At 42.7% G+C, this 21,180-nt stretch overlaps 1 protein-coding gene across 3 annotated transcripts in view; it reads right to left on the bottom strand.

Moving 5' to 3' along the window:
• Positions 1–6,821: 6,821 nt before the first annotated feature.
• The window catches only part of RNF128 (ring finger protein 128), a gene marked incomplete at its 5' end in the record, with an annotated part of 118,796 nt that continues 104,437 nt past the window's right edge, over positions 6,822–21,180 (bottom strand). For 2 of the 3 annotated variants that reach the window (XM_079765833.1, XM_079765832.1), the window contains one exon: positions 6,822–8,243. In XM_079765833.1, coding sequence (XP_079621959.1) covers positions 8,110–8,243 — 134 coding nt within the window. In that variant the 3' untranslated portion in view covers positions 6,822–8,109. The remainder of the gene's footprint in view (positions 8,244–21,180) is intronic. The other variant, XM_079765834.1, reaches the window with a different exon arrangement.

The following is a 21,180-nucleotide window of genomic DNA, read 5'->3' as shown; positions in this document are numbered from 1 at the left end:
GCTGCCACAAGATGGCCGGCAGGTGAGGGTAGTTGTGGGTGATTAGGCTGGCAAGGAAGGACAGTTGGGGGTGACCAGGCTGGCAGGGGAGGGCAGTTGGGGGTGACCAGGCCGGCAGGGAAGGGTAGTTGGGGGTGACCAGGCTGGCAGGGGAGGGCAGTTTGGGGTGACCTGGCTAGCAGGGAGGGGCAGTTTGGGGAGACCAGGCTGGCAGGGGAGGGTAGTTGGGGGCGACCTGGCCAGCAGGGGAGGGCAGTTGGGGGTGACCAGGCCAGCAGTGTAGGGCAATTGGGGGGGACCATGCCTGCAAGGGGGAGGCAGTTGGGGGCACCCAGGCCTACAGGGGAGGGCAGTTGGGGATTACCGGGCCAGCAGGGGAGGGCAGTTGGGGGCAATCGGGCTGGCAGGGGAGAGGTTAGGCATTGATCAGGCTGGCAGGGGAGTGGTTAGGGGGTGATCAGGCTGGCAGGCAGGTAAGCGGTTTTGAGCCAGTAGTCCCGGATTATGAGAGGGATGTCCAACTGCTGGTTTAGGCCCAATCCCACAGTCAGACATCCCCCAAGGGGTCCCAGATTGGAGAGGGTGCAGGCTAGGCTGAAGTACACCCCCTCCCCCAGTGCACAAATTTTGTGCACCGGGCCTCTAATATGTGTGTGTGTGTGTGTGTGTGTGTGTGTGTATATGTATATATATATATATATATATATATATATATATATATATATATATATATCTCCACACACCAAGTGGCCAGATTATTATGATCTCTGAATGCATAATCTGGCCACTCAGTGTGTATCCTATATAATAAAAGGCTAATATGCAAATTGTCTCCTCAATCAGGAGTTCAACCAGCAGGCAGGCCGGCCAACCGCCCATGTCCCCTCCCCCTGGCCAGGCTGGCCGGACCCCACCCATACACAAATTCATGCACTGGGCCTCTAATATATATACTGAGTGGCCAGATTATTATGTGTTCAGAGATCATAATAATCTGGCCACTCAGTGTGTGTATACACACGCGTGCGCACACACACACACACACACACACACACACACACACACATATTACCTTTTGTTAACCTCTTCTTGTCCCCAACCACCCCCCTTCCCTTGGAGATTCATCATTCTGTTGCATTTTTCCATGCCTCTAATTCTATTTTATTTATCAGTTTATTTTTTAAATTAGATTCCTTGCTCATTTATTTTGATTTTTAGATTCAATTGTTGATAGATATATATTATTGCCATTTTATTGTTCATATTTTTAATCTTCCTCCTCCTCCTCCTTCTTCTTCCTCTTCTTAAAGAATACCCTTCAACATTTCATGTAATACTGGTTTGATGGTGATGAACTCCTTTATCTTTTTCTTGTCTGTGAAGCTCTTTATTTAACCTTCAATTCTAGAAGATAGAATTGCATGGTAGAGTAATCTTGGTTGTAGGTCCTTGCTATTCATTACTTTGAGTATTTCTTGCTACTCCCTTCTGGCCTGCAAAGTTTCTGTTGAGAAATCAGCTGGCAGTCTTATGGGCACGCCTTTGTAGTTAACTTCTTTTCTCCTGATGCTTTTAAGATTCTTACTTTGTCTTTAACCCTTGGGATTTCAATTATGATGTCTTGCTGTGGGCCTCTTTGGGTTCCTCTTGTTTGGGACTGTCTGTGCTTTTTGGACTTGTAAGTCTATTTCTTCCATGAGGTAGGGGAAGTCTTCTATCATTATTTCTTCAAATAGCTCTTCAATATCTTGCTCTCTCTCTTCTCCTTCTGGCATCCCCATAATGCAAACATTGGTATGCTTGAAGTTGTCCCAGAGGCTCCTTACACTATCTTTATATTTTTGGATTATTTTTTCCTTTTGCACTTCTGATTGGGTGTTTTTTGCTTCTTCGTATTCCAACTCATTAATTTGATCCTCGGAATCCTCTACTCTACTGTTGAATCCCTGTAAATTATTTTTTATTTCAGTTAAGTGTATGCTTAATTTCTGACTGATCCTTTTTCATGTCTTTAAAATTCTCACTAAGATCCTTGAAAGTTTCACTAACTCCATTGAAACTCTCATTAAGTCCCTTGAAGCTCTCATTGAGATCCTTGCATAACCTTATAACCATAGTTTTGAACTATGTATCCAAAAGTTTTCTTGCTTGCATTTCTTTCATCTCTGACATGTTTCTTTGTCTCTGCATTTTGGCTGCTTCCCTGTGTTTGTTTCATTGTATTAGGTAGAGCTGCTATGTCTCCTGGAATTGGTAGTGTGGTCATTGTATTAGGTAGAGCTGCTATGTCTCCTGGAATTGGTAGTGTCTCAGCCTTCTCAGTAACCTGAGCTGAGCACTCTATGTGCACCTCTGTGTGGGCTGTGTGCATAGTATTATTGTAGTTGAGAATTGACTGCTGTTGGCATCACTGGAAGGAATTGATTTCCAGACTAATTGGCTGTGAGTATCTGCTGTCACTACAGTGGAAGAGCTGCTGTGCAGGAGTTACCCCTATGGATCAGGACTTGCTTAAGTGGGGCTTTGGTGCTTACTGAGACTGTCCCTTGAGTGCATTGCTTGTGGATGTGTAGAGTTGTAATCTGGTATGGTCTGAAGTTGTCCACCAGGTGCACTGGTTCTGGGGTCTCCAGTGAGGTGCAAAGTTAGCACTGCTTGGAGCCAGCCAGCAGGAGCTACATAGAGATATGCATATGGATGCTATTTGTATTGGGCTTGGAAGTGCCCAGGCAAGGCCCAGCTGTGAAGCAAGGCAGGCTGGCACTAGTGCCCTGTCTTGATCCTTTTATTGATAGGTTTGGGACACACTGAAGCCAGCTGTTGCTTGTTTTAGAGATTTTAAGCCTGAGCCACGACAGGCCATTCATATGGAAAAGCAGCTGCAAACAGCTTGGGTCGGGCTACAACTTGGATGGCGTCTCTGGGAATCACCAGGGCAGAGCAAACATTGTGGGCCACACTGATGGAAACTCAGATATGGCTGCCAGTCAGCTCTGTGAGGTCCCAGCACCAGAACAATGATCCCTGCCAGCACACCCGTTTGGGAGAAAGCTGCCCCCCAAGTTCCTGCCCAGAGATGCCAGACAATCCAGTTCCTCCCAGTATGCCCCTGGCTCTTCTTGAGCCACTGCCCCAGTGTTGGAGCTCAGAGGAAGAAGGATCATGTAAGTTTGTGCGCCAACCTTTTAAGAGGAACTGTATTGACTCCAGCAGCCTCCGTGTCACTCAGCCACAATCCCCACTGGTTTTTATATCCCGAAGTTATGGGAACTTTGATTCCCAGCTCTGCAACTGTGGGCTAGGGTTCTGGTGTGGAGCTGGGTCCTTTTTCTTCTCACAGGAGGCCTCTGCAGTGGAGATATCCCTCCTGATGAAAAAAAAAAAGCCACATATGGGTGTTGGATCAGCCTGTTCTGTGCCTCTGTCCCTCCTACTAGTCTTGATATACTTTCTTCTTTACTTTCCTAGTTGTAGGACTTCCATTCAGCCAGCCTTCAGGTGGTTCTGAATGATGATTGCTCTGTATTTTAGTTGTAATTTTGATCTGGTTATGGGAATGCTACCATATTGGTTCTCCATCTTAAATATTTTAAAAATCCACTACAAACAGAAAGGCAATGTCTGAGGTAAATAACTCAAAATATGTTAAAGCCTAAGGTAATCAACTTTTTTCATATGTTATAGAACTGAATTAAAATATTTAGTAAGTGGCCTGGCCAATGTGGCTCAGTGGTTGAGCCTTGACCCATGAACCACGAGGTCACAGGTTCAATTACTGGTCAGAGCACATGCTCTTGTTTTCATCCCCAGTAGGGGGCATGCAGGAGGCAGCTGATCAATGATTTTATTTCATCATTGATGTTTCTCTCTCCCCTCATCTATTTGAAATCAGTAAAAACATACTGAATGTTTAAACCCATTTAGTAAATGAACCAAAACCAGATATAGGGGGGAAAAGGGAATATTCCCAGCATTCCAACTGTATCTTTAAATTCATTTTTACTGTGTTACCTGGGAACCATGTATATTCTTATTTACAAGATAATGCGGCCTTACTTCTGCTAAATTTACTAATGAATTTTGAGAAAACCCCTCTTTTTTAAGTTAGACTCCCTATAGTTACAAATATATCTACTGCCACTTAAGGGTATTGGCATATATTTTGATTATTATGTGAGAGTAATAAAGTCTGTTGTTCAAACTGTATTTTTTTTAAATAAATTTTTATAGATTTCAGAGAAGGGAGAGCAAGAGATTGAAACATCAATGATGAGACTCAATGATCGGCTGCCTCCTGCACATCCGCTTCTGGGGACTGAGCCTGCAACCCTGGCATGTGCCTAGACCAGGAATTGAACTGTGACCTCCTGGTTCATAGGTAAACACTCAACCTCTAAGCCACACTGGCCAGGCTCAAACTATATATCCTATCTAATAAAAGTAATATGCAAATTGACTGTCACTCCAACGCACAAGATGGCTGCCCCCATGTGGTCAAAGATGGCTGCCCCCATGTGGACAGAAGATGGCCACCACAGGATGGCCAGCAGGGGAGGGCAGTTGGGAGGGACCAGGCCTTCAGGGGAGGGCAGTTGGGGGGGACCAGGCTGGCAGAGGATGGAAGTTAGGAGTAACCAGGCCTGCAGGGGAGGGCAGTTAGGGGCAATCAGGATGGCAGGGGAGCAGTTAGGCATCAATCAGGCTGGCAGGGGAGTGGTTAGGGGGTGATCAGGCTGGCAGGCAGAAGTGATTAGGGGCAATTGGGCAGGCAGGCGAGCAGTTGGGAGCCAGCAGTCCTGGATTGAGAGGGCAGTCGGACATCCCTTGAGGGGTCCCAGATTGGAAAGGGTGCAGGCTGGGCTGAGGGACACACCCCCTCCCATGCACAAATTTCGTGCACTGGGCCTTTAGTTTTATTTTAAAAATACTAGAGGCCCAGTGCATGAATTCATGCATGGATGGGGTCCCTCAGCCTGGCAGGCGATCAGGGCCAATTGGGGCCATTTTGCCCAGTACCGATTGGGGCAATGGGGCCAGATGGCCAGGGGGAGGGACCATGGGAGGTTGGCCGGCCATGGGAGGTTGGCTGTGAGAGCACACTGACCATCATGGGGCAGCTCCTGTGTTCAGCATCTGCCCCCTGGCAGTCAGTGTGTGTCATAGCGACTGGTCGACCAGTCCTAATGGTTGCTTAGGCATATATATATATATATATATATATATATATATATATATATATATAATAGCTGGAAGAAAATTCACAAGTTATATGGAACTCCTCTCCTTTGTATATACCCAAGAGTATAAAAAACATACACAAAGACTTGTGTGTGAATGGTCATAGCACCATTATCCATAATGGCTAAAAAGTGGGAACAACCCAAGTGTTCATTAACTCATGAATGAATAACCAATGTAGAATATCAATACAATGGGATATATTACATAGCAATGAATAGGAATGAAGTATTGACACACACTTCAAGATAGATGAACTTTGAAAGTATGCTAAGTGGAAAAAGCCAGTCACAAAAGACCACTTGTTGTATGATTCTATTTATATGAAATGTCCAGTATTGGCAAATCTGTAGAAACAAAGCAGATTAGTGGTTGCCTGGGGCTGAGAATGAGAGCAGAAATTGACTCCAAATAAATATGAGGGAAATTTTGGTGGTAGATAAAATGTTCTAAAACTGGATTGTGGTAAAATTTACACAATTGTATACATTTGCTAAACATCATAAAACTGTACATTTTAAATGAGTGGATTTTTTAAAATGTAAAATATCCTTCAAGGTAGCTGTTAAAATTCAAAATATTATAAATCACTCTCTCCTTAACTCTCTAAGGATTTAGGCCAAGTTTCTTATATGGCATCACACACACCTGGCATACTGCCACATAAGACATATGTGTGCCGAAACCGGTTTGGCTCAGTGGATAGAGTGTTGGCCTGCGGACTGAAAGGTCCCGGGCATGTACCTTGGTTGCGGGCACATCCCCAGTGGGGGCTGTGCAGGAGGCAGCTGATCGATGTATCTCTCTCATTGATGTTTCTAACTCTCTATCTCTCTCCCTTCCTCTCTGTAAAAAGTCAATAAAATATATTAAAAAAAAAGACATATGTGTACTCTGGTTTGATAATCAAGGTTCTAAAGTGTTCCAAACATGCTTATTCTTAACATGTTTGACAAAAGAAAGTTGTTTCCAAGCTGGTGTGGCTCAGTGGTTGAGCATCGACCTATGAACCAGGAGATCATGGTTTGATTCCTGGTCAGGGCACATGCCTGGGTTGTGGGCTTGATACCCAGTGTGGGGCGTACAGGAGGCAGCTGGTCGATAATTCTCTCTCATTATTGATGTTTCTATCTCTCCCTCTCCCTTCCTCACTGAGATAAATAAAAAAATATTTAAAAAGAATTTGTTGAAAAAAAGATGCAATTAACTCATTATTAGCATCCCAATAATCATACTGCCAAAGAGAAGGCTGAAGGAAAAGAAAACTTTAAAGTAATGAAATGGCCTTAAGTCTTCAGTAGTATAAAGATGGACTGGCATCAACATCTTTTTCTAACCTTATATTATCATAAGGTTAATGTAGCCTTATTATTTACCTTGCTGATATTTTAAAATAATTCATGGTAGGGTCAGTTATATTGTAATGGCAGAAGTTTCTATGTAATGAAATTTGTAAATGTATATCATACTAAAATTTAATTTTTATTGATCAAATATATCAATTATCTTTTCCCTCCCAAATCCAAGAATATATGAAAATTAATATATGATTGTTAAACTAAACACCATACACAAAATTTTATTGGAATATTTTATTTACATTTTATATTTAAAGAGAATCAATACAAATCAGGACATATTTACAGCATTTCAAATCAGTGTACAAGAATGCAATGGTTTCATCTGTTCTACATTTAGCAAACAAAAAAAAATACATGTCTGTTCTGCTTTTGCCTAAATTTTGCTGGAATCTGCACTGGAAACAAAATTCTAAAACCACAGATAAGCCACAAAATACAAATAAAGTGCATTTATTAAATAGCTCTATTTAACTTTGGTGGATGAAGCTTCTAACACTATATTAAGGCACCTGGAATTCTCTCCCCTCCCTCAATTTTTTTTCAAACAGCAAGAAATTGCATTCACAAAATTTATAGCTACATGGATAGAATTTTAGTTTACCTAATGTAATTTTAGCCCATTTAAGTAAAATGTAAACTCAATTTTTAAAGTCAACATTATTTGGAAAACATCTTCTGCAGACTATTTCTATAGACTAATTCATATACAAAGATCAATTACCGATTTTTGTGTGACTTGTCATTTTTAATTAGTATGATAATTTATATACTCTGCATTTGAAAATTCCATTAGTAAAGTCTGAGAAATAGTTATATAGCAGTTTTATAAGGAAACTTTTTGTCTACAATTTTGTGCCAAATTAGTGTCACTAATATACCAACTAATCCAGTCCAGTCCATATTCTCTGATAAACTATGCTCGACACTTACATGAAGTACATTTAGCCTAATTTTAAAAAAACAAGAATAGTTAAAATAATTGTTTTGATTTAATCTTGTTCTATCAACTTAATGTAGCTTAATTAGACATTTCATGAAGTATTAGCCTAAGTTTGCATTGCTTTTTACAATACAATTCCAGATTAATATAAGCACCTGGAGAAAAAACCCTGACACATATAGCCCAAGCTAAAGTAGTAGATTTTTAATTAATATAACATCATAAAATAAAATAATTATAGCTACTTCACATTTTAAATCAACATGTTTTTATAATAAAACTGTTATAAATGAAAAACATGACTACTTGAAGAGAGTTTTGAATGTTTAAAAATCTTGCTATCACTATTGGGAGGAAACTAGCCTATGAAAAACATTATAATGAGTTTATGAAAAAAAGTTAATAGGTTAAATATTTTAAGCTACTTAATTATAGCATAATATTAGTCATCTCAGCATTTTCAATATCATTCTTACTTTATTAAATTTATCCAGTTCATTAATAGCAAACTAGGCCCCGATTGGCAGTTCTGTTATTACTAAAGGTTCAAGTTTCCTATTGACACAGATTTTATGATTTAATTTCTCGAACAGCAGTCTCTTGATCAGGAGTTTCATCTTCTTCAAAGGTTGGGTTGTCAACATGAGGAACAACATCCACTGCCACAGAACTTGCTTCATGGTTTACCAGCTGTAGATTTTCATCTTTAGAAAGAAATAACCATTTTAAGATTATTTTAACCCTCTCTTCTTTCAGACAAAAATCAACACTCATGTCTAAGAAGCTTTTCTTGTCTAATTTAATAATACTCTGATCATTATACTTATTCTCTGTTCCTTTAATAATTATATGATTTCTGCTATGTTTTACTTAAAGCACCTAGGGCATTATTATATTTATTTACAATTATCTTTTTTTTAAATTCACATGTGTGCTTACTTCTGCCTAGATTACCCATTAAGAGCAAAAGTTATGTCTTCCATTTCTTTTCTGTCCTAGATTTAACAGTTCTTAAACTGAGCTTCACATTTCAATCACCGGGACACTTTATTTATTTATATAATTACAGTGATGTTTTTATTTATTTTACTAGAGCCCTGGTGCATGAAATTCATGCACTTGGGAGGGGGGTTGTCTCTCAGCCCAGCCTGTGCCCTCTTGCAGTCCAGGAGCCCTTGGGGGATGTACGACTGATAGCTTAGGCCTGCCAGAGGTGAGCCCAGCTTCTGGCTGAGTGGTGCTCTCCATGGGAGCGCACTGACCACCAGGGGGCAGCTCCTGCATTGAGCGTCTGCCCCCTGGTGGTCAGTGTGCGTGATAGTGACCAGTCATTCTGTCATTCAGTCGATTTGCATATTAGCCTTTTATTATATAGGATTTATTTTTTAAAATCTTTATTGCTGAAAGTATTACATATGTCCACCTTTTTCCTCATCAACCCCCTCCGGCTCACCCTGGGCACTCACCCCCGGCCCTCTCTACCCCACTGTCTGTGTTCATGGGTTATGCATATATGCATACAAGGTTTTTGATTGATTACCTCCCACCCACCCACCCACCCTCCTCTGCCTTCCTTCTGGGATTCCACACTGTCTTCCATGCTTCCATGTCTCTGGATCCACTCCATTCATCAGTTTATTTTGTTACTTAAATTCTACATATGAGTGAGATCATGTGATCCTTGTCTTTCTCTGACTGACTTATTTCACTTAGCATGATACTCTCCATGTTGTCTCAAAGGGTAAGAAATTCTTCTCCTTTACTGATGCATAGTATTCCACGGTATAAATGTACCACAACTTTTTTATCCACTCATCTACTAATGGGCATTTGGGCTGTTTCCAGATCTTAGCTATTGTAAACTCACCTGAACACTTTAAAAATTACCTATGCTTTTTCAAATGCATATATAGATAGACAAAAACAACAACAACCAGGAAGTTGGGGAGAGTGCCCAGAATGGAATGCAAATGGTAACAAATTAACATCTATCTATCCTATCTAATAAAAGAGTAATATGCAAATTAACCATCACTCCACGACAAAATGGCGGCGCCCATAGACACAAGATGGCGGCGCCCAGTCCTCTCAGGCCTGCAGGAGTCCCTCAGTCCCAGGGAAGGCTGCGCTGAGAGCAGGCAGCGAGCAGCCCAGCCTGTTGGCCTAGGAGGCGGCTTTGCCCTCCCGCCCGATCCTCTCCTAGCCCTGAACCTGGCCATGGGTCTGGGAGGCGCCCTTGCACAGCTGCCATGATCAGCTGCCCGCCCTGACCTGGGGTGTGGGTCTGGGAGGTGCTTGCACATGGCTGCCACGATCAGCTGCCCTCTGCGACCTGGGCCGTTGGTCTAGGAGGCGCCCGAGCTTGGCCAGCGTGATCAGCTGCCCGCCCCAACCCAGGACGTGGGTCTGGGAGGCGCCCATGCACAGCCGCCATGATCAGCTGCCTGCCCTGACCCGGGACATGGATCTGGGAGGCGCTTGCACATGGCCGCCATGATCAGCTGCCCGCCCTGACCCGGGACGTGGGTCTGGGAGGCACCCGCGCATGGCCGGTGCGATCAGCTGCCCTCTGCGACCCAGGCTATGGGTCCTCTGCTACCCGGGCCGTGGGTCTGGGAGGCGCCCGCACATGGCTGCCGCGATCCACTGCCCTCCGCAACCTGGGCCGTGGGTCTGGGAGGCGCCAGTACTGGGCCACGCGATCAGCTGCCCTCCGCGACCCGGGCGTGGGTCTGGGAGGCACCAGTACTGGGCCGAGCGATCAGCTGCCCTCCGTGACCCGGGCATGGGTCTGGGAGGCACCCGCGCACGGCCGGCGCGATCAGCTGCTCGTCCCGACCCAGGCCGTGGGTCTGGGAGGCGCCCGCGCATGGCCAGCGCGATCAGCTGCCCTCCGCAACCTGGGCCGTGGGTCTGGGAGGCGCCCGTGCACGGCCGGCGTGATCAGCTGCCCTCCGTGACCCGGGCCGTGGGTCTGGGAGGCGCCAGTATTGGGCCGCACGATCAGCTGCCCTCCATGACCCGGGCCGTGGGTCTGGGAGGCGCCCGCACTGGGCTGGCACGATTCGCTGCCCGCGGATGCCTGGGCTGTGGGTCTGGGAGGCGCTTGCACGTGGCCACCTCGATCAGCTGCCCTCTGCGACCTGGGCCGTGGGTCTGGGAGGCACCTGCACTGGGCTGGCACGATTCGCTGCCCGCGAATGCCTGGGCTGTGGGTCTGGGAGGCGCTTGCACGTGGCCGCCTCGATCAGCTGCCCTCTGCGACCTGGGCAGTGGGTCTGGGAGGCGCCTGCACACGGCCTGCACGATCAACTGCTCGCCGAGGCCCGGGCCGTGGGTCTGGGAGGCGCCTGCACTGGGCTTGCTAGATCAGCGGCCCAAGGAGGCCCCGGCCGTGGGTCTGGGAGGCACCAGTATTGGGCCGGCGCGATCCGCTGCCCTCGGAGGCCCGGGCTGTAGGTCTGGGAGGCGAATGCACAAGGCTGGTGCAATCAGCTTCCCACAGCGGCCCGGGCATTGGGCCTACGAGGTGCCCGTGCAGGGCCAGTGCCATCTGCTGCCTGTCCCAGCTTGGGCTGTGGGCCTGGGAGACCCAGGAGCTGCCTATACACCTCCCTCCCCACCCCCACCCCGCCCCCTCTGAGATCAGCTCCCATCTGCAGCTGGGGGGTGTAGGCCTGGGAGGCAGCCGTGCCCCCCAGAGCTATTCCCTCCAAGAGGCAGCCTGGGGTGTCAGGCTGCACCCCCATGGAGTGATCCCACACACACACTATAGCCTTGGAACTTCCCTTGCCGCCAGCCAAGTGATTGGAGATGGGCGGTGATATCTGGGCGATGCTGCCCAGCAAACCTCTCCCATTGGGTAGAAACTTCTGACCAGGTTAGGGAGGTAAATGGGTTTTGTTTAAAATCTTTAGAAACCACATGGAAATGTCTGAGGTAGGGTTTCACATCGGAAGTAACTTACAACTAATTTCTGAAGGCAAACCTGGATATTGCAGTTACATTACTGGAGAGTACACCTAGGTCCGGAGGTTGGCTCTTGCAGCAGCGGTGCAGAGTGCTCCCCACCCTGGTTCCTCAGCACCTTGGGCAGGGCTTGAGCCCACCCAGGAAGGCCTTTTCCCCTACAGTTTTCACCAAGGCAGGGAGGTTTTGTAGACATGAATAAGAAGTGCCCATGCACAAGTCCTGAAGATGCCGGGGCCGGCAGAAATGACAATCAAACCGGGAAAAGAGCAAAACCAGAAACACCACCGATCCCATCATAGATCATCTTTTTCTTCAGATGACTGTGTGTTTCACTCTTCTTTGTCTTCTGGAAGCAAGACAGATTCAAGTACTAACAATTCTACCAACGGAAAAGTTAAGAGAAAGAGAGGACAGAAAAGGAATAAAAGGAAAAAAGAAAGAAAGGACAAAAGTTGAAACATCAAGAAAAAGAAAGAAAGGAAAAAGGAAGAAACAACCGCATCATATCACCTTTCTAAGGTCTCATGAAATTCCTGTTTAAGTTTATTTTATGACACTTTTAGTCTGGGTTTACATTTTTACTGGTTTGTGAAGACCACAGCAGGTACACTGTCCAATATGTTAAAGAAAAAAACCCCTATCTACTAAAGAGGTAATATGGAGGGGAGAGCATTTGGGGGTGACCGGGTTGTCAGGGGAAGGCAGTTGGGGATGACTGGGCCGGCAGGGGAACAGTTAGGCATTGATCAGGCTGGCAGGAGAGTGGTTAGGGGGTGATCAGGCTGGCAGGCAGAAGTGGTTAGGGGCAATCAGGAAGGCAGGCAGGCAAGCAGTTCAATCCTACTAGGATCGGGCCTAAACGGGCAGTCGGACATCCCTTGAGGGGTCCCAGATTGGAGAGGGTGCAGGCTGGGCTGAGGGACACCCCACCCCCGTGCATGAATTTCGTGCACCGGCCTCTAGTCTATCTATATAACCCTAATATGCAAATAGACCGAACAGTGGAACAACTGGTTGCTATGACGTGTTCTGACCACCAGGGGGTGCGTGTGGAACATGGTGGACATAGGCAGCAGGAGGCAGAGCAGAACATGACGGGTATTGGCTGTAGCAGGATGGTGGAGCAGGTGAGCGAGGGTGCCAGACCAAGGTGGGGCACCGGTTGCTGTCATCAGGGCATCTGGTGGTTACTGAAAATTCTTTGCTCCTATGTGGCGCAGTCCCGCCTGGCACTCACACATGCTGCTGGTGCTGGCCCCGCTCGCACCTACTGCCAGCGCTTGGCACTGGCCCCAGTTGTTCAGTGCCGTCAGCAGGTGCGAGTGGCGGCTGCTGGCCCTGATTGCCCCTCGGTGCTTCTCAACCTCCCCCTACTCCTGAGGGGCAATTGGGGCAGCAGCCGCTGCTTGCACCCTCTGATGGCACCGGCCCCACTCACACCCGCTGCTGGCACCAGCCCCAATTGCTCCATGGTGTCAGAAGGTGTGACAGGGCTGGTACCATTAGTGCGTGGGAGTGGAGGTGGCAGGAGCAGGGCTGCTGGCATACAGGGGACCGGGGGCCGCAGTGGGAGGGGCCAGGTGGGGGCGCGGAGGATGGGCCAAGACCCGCCCCTGTGTTCACTGCAGCCTAGCAACCCACAGTTCCTTTCAAGGTGCAAGAATTAGTGCACTGGGCCCCTAGTAATTATATAACAGATGAAATACATAACCATCCTGAAGATAGTGGAGAAGAAAAGAATTAACTTAAGTAACATTGGAAAACAGTATTTTGACTATATCCTATAAGGCTAGAAACAAAAATAACTACACACTAGTTAGTGAAAAAGTTTTTCACAGGATTGTGAGTTAGCAATATTGAAACTATTTTTGTGTTCTAGGATTGAACAAATAAGTAAATATATTGTAAATAATGAGAGCCAAATTTCTCACTGTAAGAGAAAGAAACTACAAATAGAGAAAGAGGAAGGCTAAAATAAACTCTGGGGTGCTGGCTTGGATATATCATTATGAGCTCACTGTGTTTCAGATGGATAGATAGATGAATAGATGCATGAAATGTGTGCATATATTTGCATGAGTACATATTTAACAGTTTTGTTCATTAAAAGGGTCAATATCAATGACACCCCAGTAGCAACGAGCATAACTAGTGCCCAGATCTTGATTTCAAAATATTGTTCTCCAAAAGCCCCTGGAAGAAATGGCTGATTCTAAGGCTAGGGCAAAGAGAGTATAAGATTAACCTAGATTTTAACCTAAGATTAGCAAATGGTCTGTAAGCCTAATTCATAGCTAAGATTGGTTTTATATTTTTAAAAGGTTGTAAGACAAACAAAAATGCAACAGAGACTTATGGCATTCGAAGCCTAAAATATTTACTATCTAGCCCTTTACAGAAAAAGTTTGCCAATCCCTGGTGTAGAACATCTTTTAGTGCCAGAAAGTAAGTGCTCAAAAACACACACAAAAAAAGATGGGGCATGTTGAAAGAAAACAGAAACCAACTTCAGAGAGTTCTCAATGACCAAATCTAGGACAATCTAAGCAATGAATAGATCATGAGAATAATATTTTAGAAGAAAAGAAATATCTACAAATCCATGATATTATAAATAATTGAATAAGAAATGGAAAAAGGATAGCTATTCCTTAAAATTGAAGCTTAATTAATGTAGGAAGAAGGATGGAAATTAAAAAATCACCATTGGCACACACTTCAGTAATAGTTATTGCAAGAAGCACCAATTATTGCTAAAATTATTGGGTAAAAGTATGATGAGAAAGGATATTTTCAAGTGTCTCTCTATACAACAATTAATAATTACAAAGGGCAAAACAGTAACTTTAAGAGGAGAAGCTTGACAGACACCACCCTTAACCAATTGAACAAAGTTCAAACTATCAGTAATAAGACATGGATATCATGTGACTCATTATATGATACTAGTGGCCCGGTGCATGAAATTCATGCACGGGGAGGGGTGTCCCTCAGTCCGGCCTGCACCCTCTCCAATCTGGGTCCCCTTGGGGGATGTCCGACTGCCGGTTTAGGTGGGATAGGGCCTAAACTATTGCAGTCGGACATCCCTCTCGCAATCCGGGGCCGCTGACTCTTAACTGCTCACCTGCCTTCCTGCCTGATCACCCCTAACTGCTCTGCCTGCTGGCCTGATTGCCCCCAACTGCCCCCTCCCCCCCAACTGCTGGCCTGCTCACTCCCAACTGGCCCCCCCCTGCCGGCCTGCTCGCCCTCAACTAACCGCCCCCCTGCCGGCCTGATCACCCCCAAAAACCCTCCCCTGCTGGCCTGATCGCCCCTAACCACCTATGCCTCAGCTCAGCCACCATGGCTTTGTTCGGAAGGATCTCTGGAAGGTCTCCTGGTCTAATTAGCATATTACCCTTTTATTAGTATAGATAAGGCAGAAAAGGGCACATCATTTCTGTGGTATTCTTGCCTAAAATAGAAAAGGACAATGAATTTAATCATTGAAAAACATCAGACAAGTCCAAATTGAGAGAAATTCTATAAAATAACTGACCAGTAGTCTTCAAAAGTGTCAAGGTCATGAAAGACAAAGACTAAGGAATAGACACAGATCGAAAACTAAGACATTACAATTAAATACAATGTGGACCTCTCAACCAATTAGGTATTGACAGAACATACCCAAATGTAACAAAGGCCATATATGACAAACCTACAGCTAATATCTTAATCAACAATGAAAAACTGCAAGCTTTTCCTCTAAAATCAGGAACAAGTGTGCCCACTCTCACCACTCCTATTCAACATAGTATTGGAAGTCATAGCCAAAGCAATTAGTCAAGAAAATGAAAAAAAAGCCCTCAAAATCAAAAAGGAAGAAATAAAACTGTCTGTTTCCAGATGACATGACCTTATATAAAGAAAATACTAAAGATTCCACCAAAAGACTATTAGAACTAATTTTTTCAGTATAGTTTCAGGATATAAAAGCAATATACAAAAACCATTAGTATATTTCTATACATTAACAATGAAATACCTGAAAAAGAATTAAAGAAAATCCCATTTACAGTAGGATTATCAATTTATCAAAAACAATAAAATAGTTATGAATTAATTTAACCAAAGAAGTGAAAATCTATGCAATGAAAATTATAAAACATTGATGAACAATATGGAAGAAGACACAGATAAATGGAAACATCCCATGTTCATGGATCATAACAATTAATATTGTTAAAATGCCCATACTGCCCAAAGCCATCTATAGATTCAATATGCTCCCTATGAAAATTCCAATGGCATTTTTCACAGGAATATAAAGAAAATCCTAAACTTCAAATGGAAACATAAAACACCCCAGATAGCATAAGCAACAAAGTGGGAGGCATCACACTCCTGATTTCAAACTATACTACAAAGCTATAGTAATTAAAACAGTGTGGTACTGGCATAAAAATGGAAGCATAGATCAATGGATCAGAATTGAGAGCCTGGAAATAAACCCAGGCATATGCAGTCAACTTATTTTTGAAAAGAGAGCCAAGAACACTCAATGGGGAAAAGATAGTCTTTTCAATAAATGGTATTAGGTAAACTGTATATTCACATGCAGTAGAATAAAACTGGACTCCTACCTTATACCACTCCCCAAAATGAACTAAAAATGGATTAAAGACTTAAACATGAGAACTAAAATCCTAAAACTCCTAGAAGAAAACATAGGGGAAAAGCTCCTTGACATTGATCTTGCAACAATTTTTTGGCTATGACACCAAAGCACAAGCAACAAAAGCAAAAATCAACAAGTGGGAATATAACAATCTAAAAAGCTTCTGCACAGCAAAATAAACAATAGAATGAAGAGGCAACTTACAGAATGGGAGAAAATGTTTGCAAACAATATATTACATAAGGTGTTAATATCCAAATATATAAGGAACTCATACAGCTCAATAGCAAAAAAACAAAACAAAACAAAACAAACAAACAAAAACCCTCAAATCCAATTAAAACATGGACAGAGGAACTGAATGGATATTTTCCCAAATACATACATACAAATGGCCAACAATTACATAAAATGATGCTCCACATCACTAACCATCAGAGAAATGCAAATCAAAACCAAAATGAGATATTGTCTCACACTTGGTAGAATAGCTATTATCAAAATGACAGGAGATGAGTGTTGGTTAGGATATAGAAAAAAGAAACCTGCCCTGATAGGGTGTCTTAGTTGGTTGGTACATCATGCACCAGAGTTGTGGGTTTGATCCTCGGTCAGGGCACATACAATAATCAACCAATGAATGTATACTAGTAAATAAGTGGAAAAACAAATCGAAGTCTCTTCCTTTCTAAAAAATTCAATCAATATATTTTTTAAAAATCTTTTTTAAAAAAGAAAGAAAACCTTAGTGCACTGTTAGTGGTAGTGTAAAGTCACTATGGAAACAGAAACAGTATTGGGTTTCCTCAAAATATTAACCCTTTGCACTCGCTTGCTTTTTTCTCGAGCTGCTACCGGTGCTAACCGTGTCGAGTCACACTTGACATCCGAGTGCAAAAGGTTAAAAAGATAACTACCACATGATCCAGCAGTTCTACTTCTGGTTATATATTAGAAGGAAATTATATCACTATCTTGAAGAGATAGCTGCATTTCCATGTTCACTGCAGCATTATTCACAATAGCCAAGACCTGAATACAACCTAAGTGCTCATTGACAGATGAATGGATAAAGAAAATATGATGATATATACAGAGTATTTATTATTCAGCCATGAGGAATAAGGAAATCCTCACATTACATCAACATGGATAGACCTTGAGAACATTGTGCTAAATGAAGTAAGCCAAAGAAAGACAAATACTACATGAACTCACTTATATATGGAATCTTAAAAAAAAAAAAAAAAGCTGAACTCATTGAAACAGAGAGTATGTTGGTAGTTGCCAGGGTGGGGAAATGTTGGTCAAAGTGTAGAAACTTCCAGTTATAAAATTAATAAGTTCTGGGGATCTAATGTACAAAATGGTGACTATAAGTATTATGTACTTAAAAGTTGCTAAGGGAGTAGACACTGTTTTCACCATATGCAAAAATTTTATAATTATGTGAGATGATGGTTTTCTTAAGTAACATGAATGTGGTAATAATTTTGCAATATACAGGTGTATCAAATCATTATGTTGCACACCTTAAACTTACATAATGTTATACAGTATATTAAGTATGTATACGTATATCTCAATAAGGCTGGGGGGTGGGGAAAGAATAAAAAAAGGTAAGGCAATGTGTGATCCTTGGACAGTAAAAGAACATTATTGGGTAAACTGATGAAATTTGAGTAACATCTACAGTTTAGCTAATATTTTATCAGTGAATTGCCTGGTTTTGATCATTGCATATGGTTATATAAAATGTTAACATTTGGAAAAGTTGGGTGACAGGTATATGGGCATTCTTTGTACTATTTTAAACATTTTTGGCAGCTTGAAATTATTTCAAATTAAAATTAATAAAATTTAAAAACCTGTATTGGTCCTTACCCCTCATGGATTCTGATTTAAACATTCTGGGGTAGAGCCCAGTCATCAGTAATGTTTAAAGTTTCTTTGGGTGATTCCAATGTATAGTTAGGTTTAAGAACTAACACCCTTATTTAGTGGTTCTCAAAGTGTGGTCCCTGGACCAGCAGCATCTGTATCACCTGGGAACTTACTAGAAATAAAAATTCTCAGGTCCCAACCAAGATCTACTCAGTCAGAAACTGGTGGTAGCCCCTGTCTTTTAGCAAGCCCTCCAGGTGACTTGACGCATGCTTAAGGTTGAAAACCAGTGCTCTAATAAAACTTAGCATAATTATTGGACATGCAGACATAAATTAATCAATTGCATGTTTACAAAGTTATTTAAATCAACTATCAATATAATAATCAATGGTTAATAGGCAAGATACCCAAACTAGTAATACATAATCACATAAAAAATTAAATCTAGGCGTGGCCAGTGTGGCTCAGTGGTTGAGTGTCAACCTATGAACCAAGAGGTCACAGTTTGATTCCTGCTCAGGTCACATGCCCGGGTTGCGGGCTCGATCCCCAGAGGGGGGTATGCAGGAGGCAGCTGATCAATGATTCTCTTTCATCATTGATGTTTCTTTCTCTCTATCCCTCTCTCTTTCTCTCTGAAATCAATAAAATATATTTTAAAAATTAAATTAAATCTATTCTAGGTGATTATTCACTCAACATTTATTTGTTATGTGTCAGACTGTTAGTTGTGGATATAAACCAGTGAATAATAAGATACTGTCAGTATCCAAAGGAACTTTTAAAAGTTTTAATACAATTCAGTGCAATAAATGCGATAGAACTTGTATGGAAGCAGACATAGGACCACACATCAACATGGATAGACCTTGATGGATAGAAGTTAAGGGAGGCTACTCAAAGGGAGGCATGTTTTAAAGGAGGAACAGGAATTAGACGGGGCTTCTCCAATGTTGGGGGGAGGAAGAGGGAAGAAATGGGCAGAGAGAAGATAGTTACTCAAGCTATGACTGTGAAATTAAGGTTGGAAATTAGGGAACTGGTTAGAGAAAAAGGATGTTGAATCCATAGAACAGGGGAGAGGGAAGAATCAAGGATTTCCCTAGTTTCAGGTTTGAGGCACCTAGGTGGGTGTTACTATCATTCATTCAGATGAAGAATAGAGGAGGCATATAGACCAATGGAATAGAATAGGGAACCCAGAAATCGACCCAAACCACTACGCTCAATTAATATTTGACAAAGGAGGCAAGAGCATACATGGAGTCAAGACAGGCTCTTCAATAAATGGTGTTGGGAAAATTGGACAGATACATGCAAAAAAATGAAACTAGACCACCAACTTACACCATACACAAAAATAAACTCAAAATGGATAAAGAACTTAAACATAAGATGGGAAACCATAAAAATATTAGAGGAATCCACAGGCAGCAAAATCTCAGACATATGTGGAAGCAATTTCTTCACCGATACAGCTCATAGGGCAATGTGAACTAAAGAGAAAATAAACAAATGGGACTACATAAAAATAAAAAGCTTCTGCACAGCAAAAGAAATACCATCAACAGAAAAACAAGAAAGCTCACTGCAGGGGAGAACATATTTGCCAATGTTATCACTGATAAGGTTTTAATCTCCAACATTTACAGGGAACTCATACAACTTAACAAAAGACAGATAAACAACCCAATCAAAAAATGGGCAACGGACTTAAATAGATACTTTTTGAAAGAGGACATAAGGAGGCCAAGAGACATATGAAAAGATGCTCAAAGTCACTAATCATCTGAGAGATGCAAATCAAAACGACAATGCGGTACCATCTCACACCTGTCAGAATGGCTATCATCAACAAATCAACAAATGACAAGTGCTGGTGAGGATGCAGAGAAAAAGGAACCCTCGTGCACTGCTGGTGGGAATGCAGACTGGTGCAGCCACTGTGGAGAACAGTATGGAGTTTCCTCAAAAAAACTGAAAATGGAACTGCCATTTGACCCAGTGATCCCACTTCTAGGAATATATCCCAAGAAACTAGAAACACCAATCAGAAAGGATATATGCACCCCTATGTTCATAGCAGCACAATTTACAATAGCTAAGATTTGGAAACAGCCTAAGTGCCCATCAGCAGATGAGTGGATTAAAAAACTGTGGTACATCTACACAATGGAATATTGCTCTGCAGTAAAAAAGAAGGAATTCTTACCATTTTCAACAGCATGGATGGAACTGGAGAGCATTATACTAAGCAAAATAAGCCATTCAGAGAAAGATAAATATCACATGATGTCACTCATTTGTGGAATATAATGAACAACATAAACTGATGAACAAAAACAGATCCAGAGACAGAGAAGCATCGATCAGACTGTCAAACCTCAGAGGGAAGGAAGGGGAGGGCGGGGGTAAGGAGGAGAGATCAACCAAAGGACTTGTGTGCATGCATATAAGCCTAACCTGTGGACACAGACACCAGGGGGGTGAGGGCATTAGTGGTGGGGGTTGAGGGAGCAATGAGGGGATAAGGACGCATATGTAATACCTTAATCAATAAAGAAAAAAAAAAGAATAGAGGAGGAGGAGGAACATGGATCATCATTTCATTTGTTTCTCAAATTCCCTGCAAAAACTGTTGTGCTTACCATCCTCTCCCACAAGAACAGAGCACAAAAAAAGGTTGGAACTTTATAAAACAAGTCTAGCAATAAACTGAGTTATCTTGTACTCTCTCCTTTATCTTCACTGAATTCTATTACCACATAGTTATGGGAACAAAATCTCAATCTCATCTGGGGCAAATATATAATGATTTCCTGTTATAGGCCGAATAATCCAGAGATTATTAAGATTCTTATGATGACGTTATACTCTAGGATATGTCTGAAGATTAGATTACATGCAATAAAATGTTTACATTTGTATAATGTTCCTCCTGAGATCTTCAGAAATAGTATCTATGGCACTGATAAGACTACAGAGGACAAAGGTTTATGTCATAGGAAGCTGACATTTGGCATTTCACAAGTCATCTTGACATTTAGTTTTTCTTCTGCCTCTATGCCAGAGTTAGTTTATCTCTAAACTAGAGACCCGATGCACAAAAATTAGTGCAA

This window comes from Cnephaeus nilssonii, assembly GCF_951640355.1.
Source record: "Cnephaeus nilssonii genome assembly, chromosome: X".
Taxonomy (NCBI): Eukaryota; Metazoa; Chordata; class Mammalia; order Chiroptera; family Vespertilionidae; genus Cnephaeus; species Cnephaeus nilssonii.
The sequence above is the reverse complement of the archived record's forward strand: the minus strand, read 5'-3'. Positions and strand labels throughout refer to the sequence as shown.